The sequence below is a fragment of the Toxorhynchites rutilus genome, chromosome 1, assembly GCF_029784135.1.
Source record: "Toxorhynchites rutilus septentrionalis strain SRP chromosome 1, ASM2978413v1, whole genome shotgun sequence".
Classification (NCBI taxonomy): domain Eukaryota; kingdom Metazoa; phylum Arthropoda; class Insecta; order Diptera; family Culicidae; genus Toxorhynchites; species Toxorhynchites rutilus.
Window position 1 is genome coordinate 129,231,810 of NC_073744.1, and position 12,390 is coordinate 129,244,199.

At 37.9% G+C, this 12,390-nt stretch overlaps 2 protein-coding genes across 6 annotated transcripts in view; both read left to right on the forward strand.

Moving 5' to 3' along the window:
- The window catches only part of LOC129773449 (protein single-minded), a 93,375-nt gene that overhangs the window by 47,762 nt on the left and 33,223 nt on the right, over window positions 1–12,390 (forward strand). The gene's annotated exons all lie outside the window — the stretch shown is intronic.
- LOC129773473 (uncharacterized) lies at window positions 7,188–8,416 on the forward strand. Its single transcript, XM_055777085.1, has 3 exons — window positions 7,188–7,244; window positions 7,312–7,667; window positions 7,719–8,416. Exons 2-3 carry the CDS (start codon window positions 7,414–7,416, stop codon window positions 8,170–8,172), a joined length of 708 nt encoding a protein of 235 aa, XP_055633060.1. The 5' UTR covers window positions 7,188–7,244; window positions 7,312–7,413; the 3' UTR covers window positions 8,173–8,416.

The following is a 12,390-nucleotide window of genomic DNA, read 5'->3' on the forward strand; positions in this document are numbered from 1 at the left end:
TTATTCCCCAACATAGTTTCCTTCGAGGGCAATTCACATGGTATAGCGAGTTTCCAACATTTCGATTCACTTTCTGTAGTACGAAACGTATGTCTTCGAAATATGCCTCAGTTCCACTCTGCAGACTGCCTATTGGACTCGGGAGTGTGGTAATTGATCCACGTTTCATCCATTGTCACAAAACGTCGAAAGAAGTCCACTCGATTACGCTTCAACAACGCCGAACCGGCTGTTGAATCATCAACGCGCCGCTGTTTTTGGTTGACGGTTAGCAAACGCGGCACCCATCGCGCGGATAGCTTTTTCATGTCCAAAATGTCGTGCAAAATGTATCCCACTCGTTCTTTTGAAATGCCTACGCCCTCAGCTAGCTTAGTCTATATTAGTCTAGCTAAGTATAGGAGTCTAAAATGGTTGACACATTCAAATAATATACTCATTTAAGTTCCTGATTATATGATGCTTCAGACTACTTTTAAAGATATTGTCATTGGTTGTTACTTTCAAATCATCGGAAAGTGAGTTTAATTTAAATGGACCGTAGCTTATAATGCGCTTGAAACTCAAGTTTTTATATGCTCTACTTCTCGTTAACTCATTCGCGTTTCGCGTATTCGAAAGGTTCACTCGGGTCGTGAAATTTATGTTATGATGAAAAGTACTACAGGCAAACCTGTTTGTATGCGGTTGCTTTTTGTACGATTTTTCATTTGTGTGACTGTTTAGGTGCGAATTTATTATTTGTGCGATTAGTTTGTGTGATTCAAGACCCGATGTCATAATAAAATCGCACAAACGAGAAAGCACCCAAAAACGGACCGCACAAAACAGTTTTGCCTGTATTGTGAAGAGTAATGTGTACAAACATCATTGTTTGAGTGTCACACAATCCTAAAATAGAAAAAAAAAACTGTGGTGTAAGCTAGTATAGAAGGCAACGGTCGGATATAGGAATTGAAGATTGAAGATCCCTTTCACACATCTATTCTGAAGTGATTAAATATTGTATACAATGATTAAATATTGAAGTATAGAATGAATACATGCGAAATAGAAACGCTTCTTTGTGGCACTAAGCATCGTACTCTTTTCATGAGGCCACATAGAGTTGACACTTGTTTCGATACATAGTATGTATGAGTGTGCCATGAAAAACAAAAATCTAAGTGTAGCTCTGAGTATGTCAATGATGTGACCAAGATGCTGGAACGATAGGTGTTTCGTTCTTGTCACATTCATGACAAGACGTGAGACGAGTAGCGTGAAGAAGCTTTCAAAATTATTTACTTTTTGTTTGGTTGTGTGGTTATGGTTTCATATCAACTCGCTGAGGAAAATAACTGAAGGAAAAAATAAGCAAATATATATTCGTGAAAAATAATGCACTCTTTAATCTAATTTATATTTCAAATATCATCGTCAACCTCCTTTTGTTCTAGCCTTTATGCAAAACCAATGTAACATCCTTTTCCGGATCTTCTGGAACTGGTAATTTCCTTCCCGGTATATGCCCAACATTCTCCTCCACCCTGAGCGAAATCAATCAGCGTTATTTTTTGTCACCATCGCCATAAGCTGAAAGTACTCTTTTCCCCGCCGATGGGAGCCAAAAAGAAGTACATCTTGCTTGGAAAGAATAGCATTGATTGCGCGGCTAGAAGCGGAAAGATATACTAAAAACATCCTTCTACACTGTTATGATTCGACCGCTTATTGTAGATATCTGAAAAAATAGAAGCAATTATGAGAAATTGTTATTATATACATCCAGAAAATTACCTAGTTACAGAAACGCGAGCAGCTATTTTGCCAACGAATGCATTTGTCACCAAAAGATACGATTTGTTTTGTAAACAAATTTGTTTTTTCACGAGCAATGGCCGAACAGCAATTTTGACATTGCGGTCCACCTATAGTACAACGCCTTGGATGTGACCTTCTCAATTGACAGGTTTCTGACAGACGGATCATAATCACGGCTTACAGAGACAAGGCTAGTTCTTTAGCGAGTAAACATTTTTTATGATGACGTCATCCGAATTGTCAGTGTAAACAGTCGCCAGTTGTATTTTGTTTTCCGACTTATGCGTAAATGTTCCTGAAATGAAAAATCGAAAATGGTTCAATGCGCTGTGAGCGGGTGTATAAATTATGAAAATGACATTATCGGACCAAAAAAGAGATTCATTCGCTTTCCGAAAAACCGAGAATTATGTTCTTTGTGGATAAATGTTTTATCAAATTATTCATGGTGTTAAATATAATCAACTATATTATCAACGCACAAACTTACAAAGCACGAAAAATAAAAAATAAGAACACATTGTTTACTTCAACGACTCAGATGACGTCACTAAAAAATGACTGATCCGGAGTAGCTAGCCTTGTCTCTGTAAGCCGTGGATCATAATGGTGACGGATTTTTTTCCGTGGCGAATGAAAAACCCATGTACTTTGTTTTAGGAAGGTTTAGGGTAGGACGATTGTCGCTAAAATATTCCATGAGAGCCTCTAGATCCGATTCCTCTTTTGCTATAATGGATTCAACATTAAGACGAGGGTAAAATGAAACTGAATTATCTGCAAAAAGTCTCGGTATACCTTGAAGTCTTAAATTTCCTAAATCGTTGATGATAATCAAAAAGAGTAAAGGACCTATATTGCATCCTCGAGGAACTGCCATGCAAATTGGGCGTAAGTCACTGCGAACACCGTTAAACATAACGAACTGTTTTCGATCAGATAGATAGCTTTTCATCATATCATTAGCAACTCCTCTTATACCATATGTTTCAAGGTTTTTCAGCAAAATGTCATGATCCAAGGTGTCAAAAGTCTTTTTTAAGATAGATAAATAAGCCACCTACAATCTATTTCTGATCAATGTTACAGATCAAGTCATCAACGAGTTCAGTAATAGCAGCCATTGTTTCACAGCCTTCTCGGAAACCATATTGATATTTGTACATAGCATTGTTGATACGCAAGAAGTTTACAAACCGTTAACAGTTTTTCCAAGATTTTGTTGAGGACAGATAATGTTGAAACCGGTCGATAGTTCGAAGGATCGCAGGCGTCTCCGGATTAATTTACTGGTGTAACTTTGGCGATTTTCAAAACACTTGGATAAATACTAGAAATACTAGAACTATAGAATACTAGAAAAATAGCAATTGAAAACATCAGCAACATTTTCATTATAGTCTATGATCCTCCCATCAACTTTTTATTTAATTCGTTTCCTTGTTTTTTTTATAAAATCGTTTATTTTTACAGGCTCAGTTGCATAAGTTTAAAGGAGCCAAACTCTTAACTATATTTCTACTAACATATATTAACATGTTTTCTTAACTGGTTAATAAAATAGGAAACCGATTATTCGCGGTCATCTCGAGTTCATGTGTCAGAAGTCAAACTTCTAAAGTCTCATTTCATATCCTATGAGTATAGTTACATAATGTTTCTTTTTACATCGTGTCTTCAGAATTTTAACTTTCTTGGATACGTGAACAAGCATTTTCCTAGCCCGTACATTGTTGGGTCTGTTTTTCACTTTTTCGAGATACTTATTTTCTCTTTATATTAACTTCCAAAGGCTATAAGTCATCCATGGGCAGTTCTTTCCTTTTACTTTAACAATTTTGTAAAAGTTATTGTACTTTCAGTTAACAAGTTATTATATGTTGTTATAAAAGTTTCTACAGTAATTTCAAAATTATTAAAAAAAAAATGAAAACTGGTTTTCGAGTTTGGCATGGTCAACAATATTCATCCTCAACACTTGTTGACTTTTTACATTATTTGAAGGAAGAGAAGAAATAATCGAAAGGTGTGGTTGCTAATATCACTAACAATAGTATGATTTAGTAGGTTCGCTGCAAGGTTGATCGGACAAATACAATGATCTAAAGTACTATTAAGTGATGGACGAGTTGGCAGTGTATTTTTTCATACATAACCATAGGTTTCTAATAAATTTGTGTACTGGATTACTACTTGATTGTTCTGATTGTTTGATAAACACCAATAACCTTATAAACTTGACCATGGTATTTAATTTCTAAATGTATATAGTGCAGAACATCTACTGTTTGGCTATCTAATAATTTGTACTGTGATGATTGATTGACAAAAATTGCAAAACCTCCAGAAGTACTATCACGGCATAAAAAAAAGTTTAGTTTATTCCACTTCGTCAAGATGTTACTGAAGATTTTTATCTCATACTAGTATATATATTTATCTCATACTAGTATATATATAACAATCCCAGAATTTGGAATTTTTAACATGATAATCCGGTAATTCATTTATACATTGTGTATAGCAGAATTGACTGGTGCGAAACAAAAAAAAAAGATCTCTGTTAATGTATTCTAGGAAAAAATTGCAATTTCGTCAAAGCCACACTGGTTTTTTGATATTTTTCGGTAGGTGCCATAAGTAACATTCATTTTGACTCTCCTTTTTTATGGATTGTCACCCTACCGAGATAAGGCTCCGAATTTTAAGTGATTTGAAATTGAACTAAAAATCAGCGTAACTTGCTTTCGATGCCTGGAAAAATGCCAAACAAAATAGGTGCAACGGAAATAACCACAGAGAAAAAAGTGTTATAGGAGAAGTGGGGGCATAGTGGTCACCCTAAGGAATATGCCCATTTCCAGCGCCCACATACCGATTAAATTCCCGTTTCTCGAAGAATATTATAGTTCAACTCATTGTTCTTCAAGATAGCAAACGGCTTTTACTATAAAAATTCAAAATAGTACACTTTTAATCATTAGAAAAAAAAGGTGAAAAATCGAACTTTTTTTTATCTGGAGGCAAAGTGGTCACCCGCCCATATCAAGCTAAATGGGATAGATTTATGCGTTTTTTTCGTCCAAATTTGTTCAAATCATATTTGTTATAATAGGTACATGCATGAAAGAAGCTTGGCCTATTTACCTAGAGTCTCAATTTAAATTCTCTCTTGCATACAAAAGCGTAGTAAGAAACACATAACGTTCCGCACAATGAGGCTTGGTTTAGTTGGAGTGACATATTTATCCAGGGTCAAAGCCACAAAAGGATCTTCTTCAAGAGCAGAATGTGATGAGGTATATCAGCTTTAGTAAACAGAACATTGTAAGTTGTTATTCATCTATGACCACTTTGCCCCCAAACATGAAAATAATGTATATGCTAATTAATCGCTGAGAGTAAACGCAATATCTGTTCATCTCTCCTAGAATATGTGAACAGTCGTCCAAACTGATGATTTGTCCAACATATTAGATTGAAAAAACTAAATTTCACGAGAAAATCCTTAGATACCATGCGCACAGAACTACGGCCGAATGGCTATCGAGAGAGTAATTTCTGTTTTTATTTATACAGGGTTTTCCATTTCGGGCTTCCGAAAGTATACAGCCCTGCGCTGACAACCGTTTGACATAGCTGTTAACCAAAGCGTCATATCGTTAGTTGAATGTCTGCCATTTTACAATATGGATCGTTTTAGCATCGCACAGCGCGTTAATTTTGTTAAATTATACTATAAAAATGATGAAAAACCGGCAAATGTTTTTCGAGCATTACGGACGGATTTTGGTCGTCATGGACGGCCTACAGAGCACACAATCGCTAATGTAGTGCGTAAATTTGAACAAACTGGATCCGTATCGGGTATTGTGAAACCTGTGCATCATCGTAATGTGCGTTCGGCCTAAAATATTGCTGCTGTTGCTGCCAGTGTGGAGGATGACCCGAATGTTTCGATTCCACGGCGTGTTCAGCAATTGGGCTTATCAAACACATCATTGTGGCGAATTTTGCATTTGGACTTGCACCTACATCCATATAATGTCCAACTGGTACAAAAATAAGAGCGTGGTGACCATGGAATGCGTCGGACATACGTCGATTGGGTGAACGAACAACAGCAGCAAAATACTGAATTTTCGCATCAAATTTTCTTCAGCGATGAGGCACATTTCGAGCTCGGTGGCTATGTGAACACCCAAAATTTCCGTATATGGGGCTCAGAAAATCCACACGTGATTGTTGAGAGGCCATTGCATTCGCCAAAAGTCACTGTTTGGTGCGCATTATGGTCTGGTGGAGTCATCGGGCCGTATTTCTTTGAAAATGAGGACGGCAAGACGGTAACTGTGAATGGTGAGCGCTATGGCCGCATGTTAACCGATTTTTTTTTGCCACAAATTGAAGATATGGATACGGATGATATGTGGTTTCAGCAGGACGGCGCCACGTGCCACACAACACGACCGAACATGGCCATATTGCGAACGAAATTTGAGGGACGCATAATTTCGCGTTTTGGTGATGCCAATTGGCCGTCCAGATCATGCGATTTGAACCCGCTAGACTTTTTTTTGTGGGGTTATGCGAAAGACCGTGTCTATGCCAACTCTCCGCAAACTCTTGATCATTTGAAAGACAACATTCGTGAAGTTATGACCGAGATACCGCCCCATATGTGCCGAAAAGTCATCGAAAATTACCTGTTCCGGATCAAGGTGTGCGAGGAAGCCCTAGGTGGACATTTGAATGATGTTGTATTTCACACATAATGGCATAAACCAAACTTTAATTTGAAATAAAAGTTTCATCGAAATTCGAATTCTAAGTGTGTTTTATTTCCATTTACTTTCGGAATTTAAAGTTGGAAAACCCTGTATTTTAACATGCGAAAGCTCTACTGAAGTACAGGGTGACTCGAAAGTTATTAAATTATTCAAACATAAGTTGACTACCAATACGAGATCTACAGTCAATAGTTATACTACCAAACAAGCAGGTGACCACTTTGCCCCCCATGGCCAATTTGCCCCCACTACCGCTATAACAAAAGTCTACTAGAAATATTTTAACGCGTAAAAAACTCATGGGTAAAATACCACACATAAAAAGCGCAATGTCCTATCAACTTTCCAAAAATAGCTAAATGTCCAAACCAAAATTCTTTTGAGTGTAGAAATTTCATCAGATCATGGTACAATAGTTTTACAATGAATTCATTGGTTATTACAATGAATGATATATATCAAAACAAAAATTAACCGTCCACCAGGCAAACGTATGCCGTAAACCTTACTAAAGGATCGTCTCCTATGTTTCAAAATAACCGGACAGTTAGTGGAACGCAGGTTGCTTGTGAGAGACTGCCGCATACGACGGCGGGTTGGCGGCGTGTGGCATTTATGCCCATTAGACTCTTCTGCGTGGGAATATTTCTAGTAGGCTTTAATGACATTACGCTATTTTCTCTGCGGTTGGTTATTTCCGTTACGCTTATTTTCTTAGCGATTTTCTCCGATCATGCTTACTTTCGATGAACGCGCATCGACTGCTGCGATGTAACGCCGGAATGTCAAACATTTTGAAGCTTCAACTACCGCAATCGAAATGTCGGATTCAAGTTTTCAGCGTCTGGAATCACCTAAATTTGCGATTGGATCACCGCGAGCTCGCAATACGAAGCATTTGCAGCAGGAACTTATTCGAGCCAGTGACAGGAAAAATCGTTCCAGCAAAAAGGTGCTAAATCGTTTCTTACTCAGCGATCCGTACGAGGGCCAGCGACGGGTGAGAGAGGCCCACAAACACATATCACAATATGACCAGCGGCTTCAGAATGCGGTGGATTTGTATATCACCAGGTAAAACGCTCGTTTTATGTGTGGTTGGTGTTGAATATTTGGGTTTTTCAGTGAACTTGCAAAACGACAAATCCCAGCTTTACAAATCAAAAATCACGAGCAACTAGTGCAAAACATTGTGAATCAGTTTTTCGAACAGGATCCCATCATTCAGCGGAAATTCATCAGAGCATCGCTTTTATCCCAGCCCAAACAAACCGTTGTCTGCTCGGATCCATTTCTCATATTTTTGAATTTGCACAGAAAACAATCGAACATTGATCGTGAGCTGAGTCGCGTCCGGAGTGGTGAAAACATTGACATTGGAACATTTTCGCACAATATCGAAAGAGCCGAAGCCGGTGAAGAAGTGGACCCAACACGACTACGGTTGATTTCCTGGGACCGTTTTGTGGCCGACGCTAAAGCCACCTGGAAGAGGATGAATCCCGATCAAAAAATGCCATTTTTTGTGCAGGCATTTCTCGCGATACAATTTCCGGAAAAGTTAGACCAAGCGTTGTAATATGTACTATATTCGATTGGAACAAAATACAGCCTAACAATCGAACTGAATAAGCAGTTATCCCGGTATTTTCCCATGTCTCACACTAACCCTTTTCACGCTTCGACAAAACTGTTGGATCCTACCGACGGGATTCTGAAAAACGATATTACTTTCGGAAGCCAGAGCCATAACCGGCGGAACGGTCGTCGAGACCCGCGTCGGCTGGAAGAAATGAATATATGACATACATAAATAAGAAATTCCCCTGAAAATCACGTACAATCTGACATCACGTCCTAAATCAATTAGTAAACATTTTATCTAGAACCGGCAGGGCGTAGGTGTCTGAGAACAGAGAGAGATAGAGAGAGGGACAGAGCCGAGACACAGGGAGTCAGAGAACAAAAAATAAAGGTTGAGTGGCGGGGTATGACGAGGCCAACTTTGCCGCACTCAACCTGGATTTGTTGGGTTAAGGCTGCTGCTGATGCCATATGTTATCGATTTTCGCCTCGGAATCTGGGCGCGAGTTTTCCCCCGTGTAATCTTTCCTTCAAAATTCCACACTCGGCTTAAACTTCGTTTTCCATTCCACGGCCACCATTGATTGTGTCTAGCTGCTGTCACGATGATGGATGGAGTTTACCATTCCGAGACCGGGGATTCGCTGGAAGGTTCGGCGTCAGTGCGTGGGACGATAGAATGGAGGAATGGAGACAACAAAATAGTAATAAAAATATTTGGAAACGACTTAGAAACAACTTTTTTTCTCTGTCTTATTTTAAGCGTGTGCTGAAGCGGCTGTCGCTTCTGAAAGTTCTCCGGGGGACTAATATAAACAGAACGACGAGAATATAAACAACGGCCGCGGCAGCGGTCAACGGGTTTAAAATTCGATGGGCGTGACGGAGTTAAATGGGTGTGCGTCGGGCAATAAACGCATCTCAAAACTGGATAAACTACTTCACCACAAGTGTAGAGTCTTACACGGCGTATGTCTGTTGCTGCAAGAATCGATCGAGGGGGGATTACGGTTCTGCCGCGTGATGACAGCTGACGACGGTTTGATGTTTCGAGCTAGGGGGAATTGATGTATCGATTGTAGGTAGATGTTTTAAAATCAAAGTGTTTTGAGTTCTTGGTTATTTGATTTTTTTTTTCTTTCGGAAACTTCGGCACTATACACAAAATAAAACAATACATCAGACGGATTTCGCGCCAACTCGACCAGATGTTGGCATGACCCTACCTTACCTAATTAAGCAACTTGGCATACTTAGTTTTCCGAAAAATTATCTAGACATATGGAAAGGGCCAAATATTTTTGACCATTTTTTTATATTTTTTTTACTCGAAAATGTTAGGTCCTACAAAAAAGTGATCTATGGAAGAAATTTTTCAACCACTTGCAAATAACATGTTTCTCCGTTACATGGAATGAATGTTTTATACAGAAAATATGATAGAATTAAGACAGCCCTAAATCGGACAATTCCTTCCTCGAGTTCTGCTCTTATCAACTCATCCGGCGATCCTTTTTTTGGTATAGATAGAAGAATATATAGGAGTGCGTTTCATCACATTAAATTCCAGTTCCAGATTCGAGCAAAGATCAATTTCGCTAGCGCAAACATCAAATGGACTAACAGCATTTGTCACTATGCAATTGTAGAACATATAGGAATTTAATTTTCCGAATTTTCTCTTTTTCCTTCAAAGTTTTCCGAAAATTTTCAATTGTCATGTTTGGTTGGAATATTTTTGGTTGAAATATATGTAACATTTTTAAGGGACCCCTCTTCATTCCAGGGGAGGGAGAGGAGAGGTGATTATAGAAACATTTCTCATACCCAAAAACCTGGAGTTATGCAGAAGTTTGTGTTTCGTTTGTCTGGCTGCCCCCCTTAGAGAAGGGGGAGGAGTGTATTCACCATAGAAACGTTTAGAGCCCCGTAAAACCTTCACATACCAAGTTTGGCTCCATTTGCTTGATTAGTTTTCGAGTTATGCAGAAATTTGTGTCACCCTTAGAGAGCGGAAGGAGTGTCTAACCACCATAGAAATAGTTATTACATCCTAAAACCTCCACATGCCAAATTTGGTTTCGTTTGCTTGATTAATCCTCGAGTAATTCAGTAATTTGTGTTTCATTTGTATGGCAGCCCCCTAACCATCATAGAAATATTGATTGCACCCTAAAACCTCAATATGCCTAATTCGCTCTCATTTACTTCATTAATTCCCGAGTAATGAAGAAATTTCTGCTTAATTTGTATGGCAGCCCCCCCTTAGAGAGGGGGAGGGGTCTCAAACTATCACGAAAACCTTCCCCGGCCCCAAAAAACCCTACATAACAGTTTTCATGTTGATCGGTTCAGTAGTTTCCGAGTCCATAAGAATCAGACAGACAGACAGAAATCCATTTTTATATATATATATATATATATATATATATATATTTTTACGGATTCACATGTTTTGAAGGATTATGAAATCCACCTTCTATTGATGTTAGTGCACCACTTTTTTTAGCTAACTTTCAATCAACCACCAGATGATTATTTGGCACGTATTCAGACCTTTTTTGAATTATAGCACTTCCAAATATTGTAAACATACTGCTAGCACACCATTTGTATCAGATTTACATATGAACTCAAGTCTGATCATGAGTTATCCGATTCCTTAATGTTGTTTTGTCCACATGATTTCTATGGCAACCGCTTGGCGCGCAGCAGTTTGTTTATTGTGTCCTTCGCGCATAGCAGAAATGAAGTTTCTCTGTGTTGAACGTGTTGAGGTGAACACTTCTAATATGTCCGAGAAAAGGTGATATTCTGAAGAAAGCTTAAATTATGAATGCATAAATATGATGACAGTAAACTCAAACAATGATGAATGCAACATCTACTTGAGAATTCGAATTTTTTCATAAAAAAATTGTGATTACTGAAACCGGACAAACCACGATTATTTTTTTGGACAAACTACGATCAAAGCTGGACAAACCATCATCATACTTTCTTTTTGAGGAAAATCGTTAAAAAACATAAAAATTTGAATAATTTCAACGCCTTATGATAGTATTACCAACTAGAGACTTTTCAACAAACTCAAACTCGTATTAATTATATGAGGGGCTTAGAATGCAAGGGGTGTAAGTGACATGATCGATTTCTCTTCATCAACTTTTTCCTTAGTAAATAACTCAATTGCAAAAAACGTTCCAATTTAAGTTTGCTATAGAATCTGATAGGTGAGGTTCTGACCTATCTTCCACATTGTCAAATACAGCTGGGAATGTATTTGAGGTCAAGCTATGACCAAAAGAGAGAGTCGATGTAGAGAAATCGGTCAAATCACTTACATCCCTTTCATTCTAAGCCCCTCATATGTGATGTTCATGAAGAAAAAAATTTTGCATTTACTAGTTGCGGGAAAACAGCCTCAATTGGACAAACCAAAATCATCTACCCTATATCTCAAATGAATAGTGAATAGTTGCTTCCGAGTTATTTCAGTGATAACCCTGTCCCGCATTTTAAATTATGAATAGTTGCTTCCGAGTTATTTCAGTGATAACCCAGTCCCGCATTTTGAATTATGAATGAACAATCTGAAAAATCACAAATTACTATTATTTTTTTCTTGTGTCAAAGATTCTTTTTTTATTCCGCAAAAAAGCAGACTGCTGTTTGTAAATAACGTCATGCTCTATGAGTTTGTCTACTTTATCCACGAAGTACGGCACAAATTCATCGGTTAGTTTTAAAATTGACAACAAATCAACAAATCAGCCATTTGTTGAAAAACCGATTTCTTCTTTTCCGCTGTCCTCTAATAGAAGAGTTGTTTGTTCATGAATTGATGATTTGGAAACACAATCCAAACAACACTAGAGCTTTATGATTGGGTAGTGAGGCAAAATGACAAATGTATGTAAAGGCAAGTGAACTTGAGGAACTATTCAATCATGCGAAAACAATATCGGAAACACAAAAATTTAATTGCTTTATTCCTGTAGATGAAAATAAAATCGCAGCTAAAAGGTTTTCAAATTCAGTGGGGTCATCCAAAATCTTCAAAATGATGGATAAAAAGAAAAAAAAAAGGAAAGACTGTTAGAATATCATTTAACATGTACATTAGGGTGCCAAAACAAATTTAAAAAGTTACCCTATACAAAATGTTCACCACCACGAAAAAACACCCTATACTGAATTTCAGCTCAATCGA

Bases quoted from the DNA above. Each gene is read 5' to 3' on its own strand.
- LOC129773473 (XM_055777085.1), top strand. From the start codon at position 7,414: ATGTCGGATTCAAGTTTTCAGCGTCTGGAATCACCTAAATTTGCGATT. The intron at 7,668-7,718 runs GTAAAACGCTCG...TGGGTTTTTCAG, and splicing joins GTGGATTTGTATATCACCAG to TGAACTTGCAAAACGACAAA.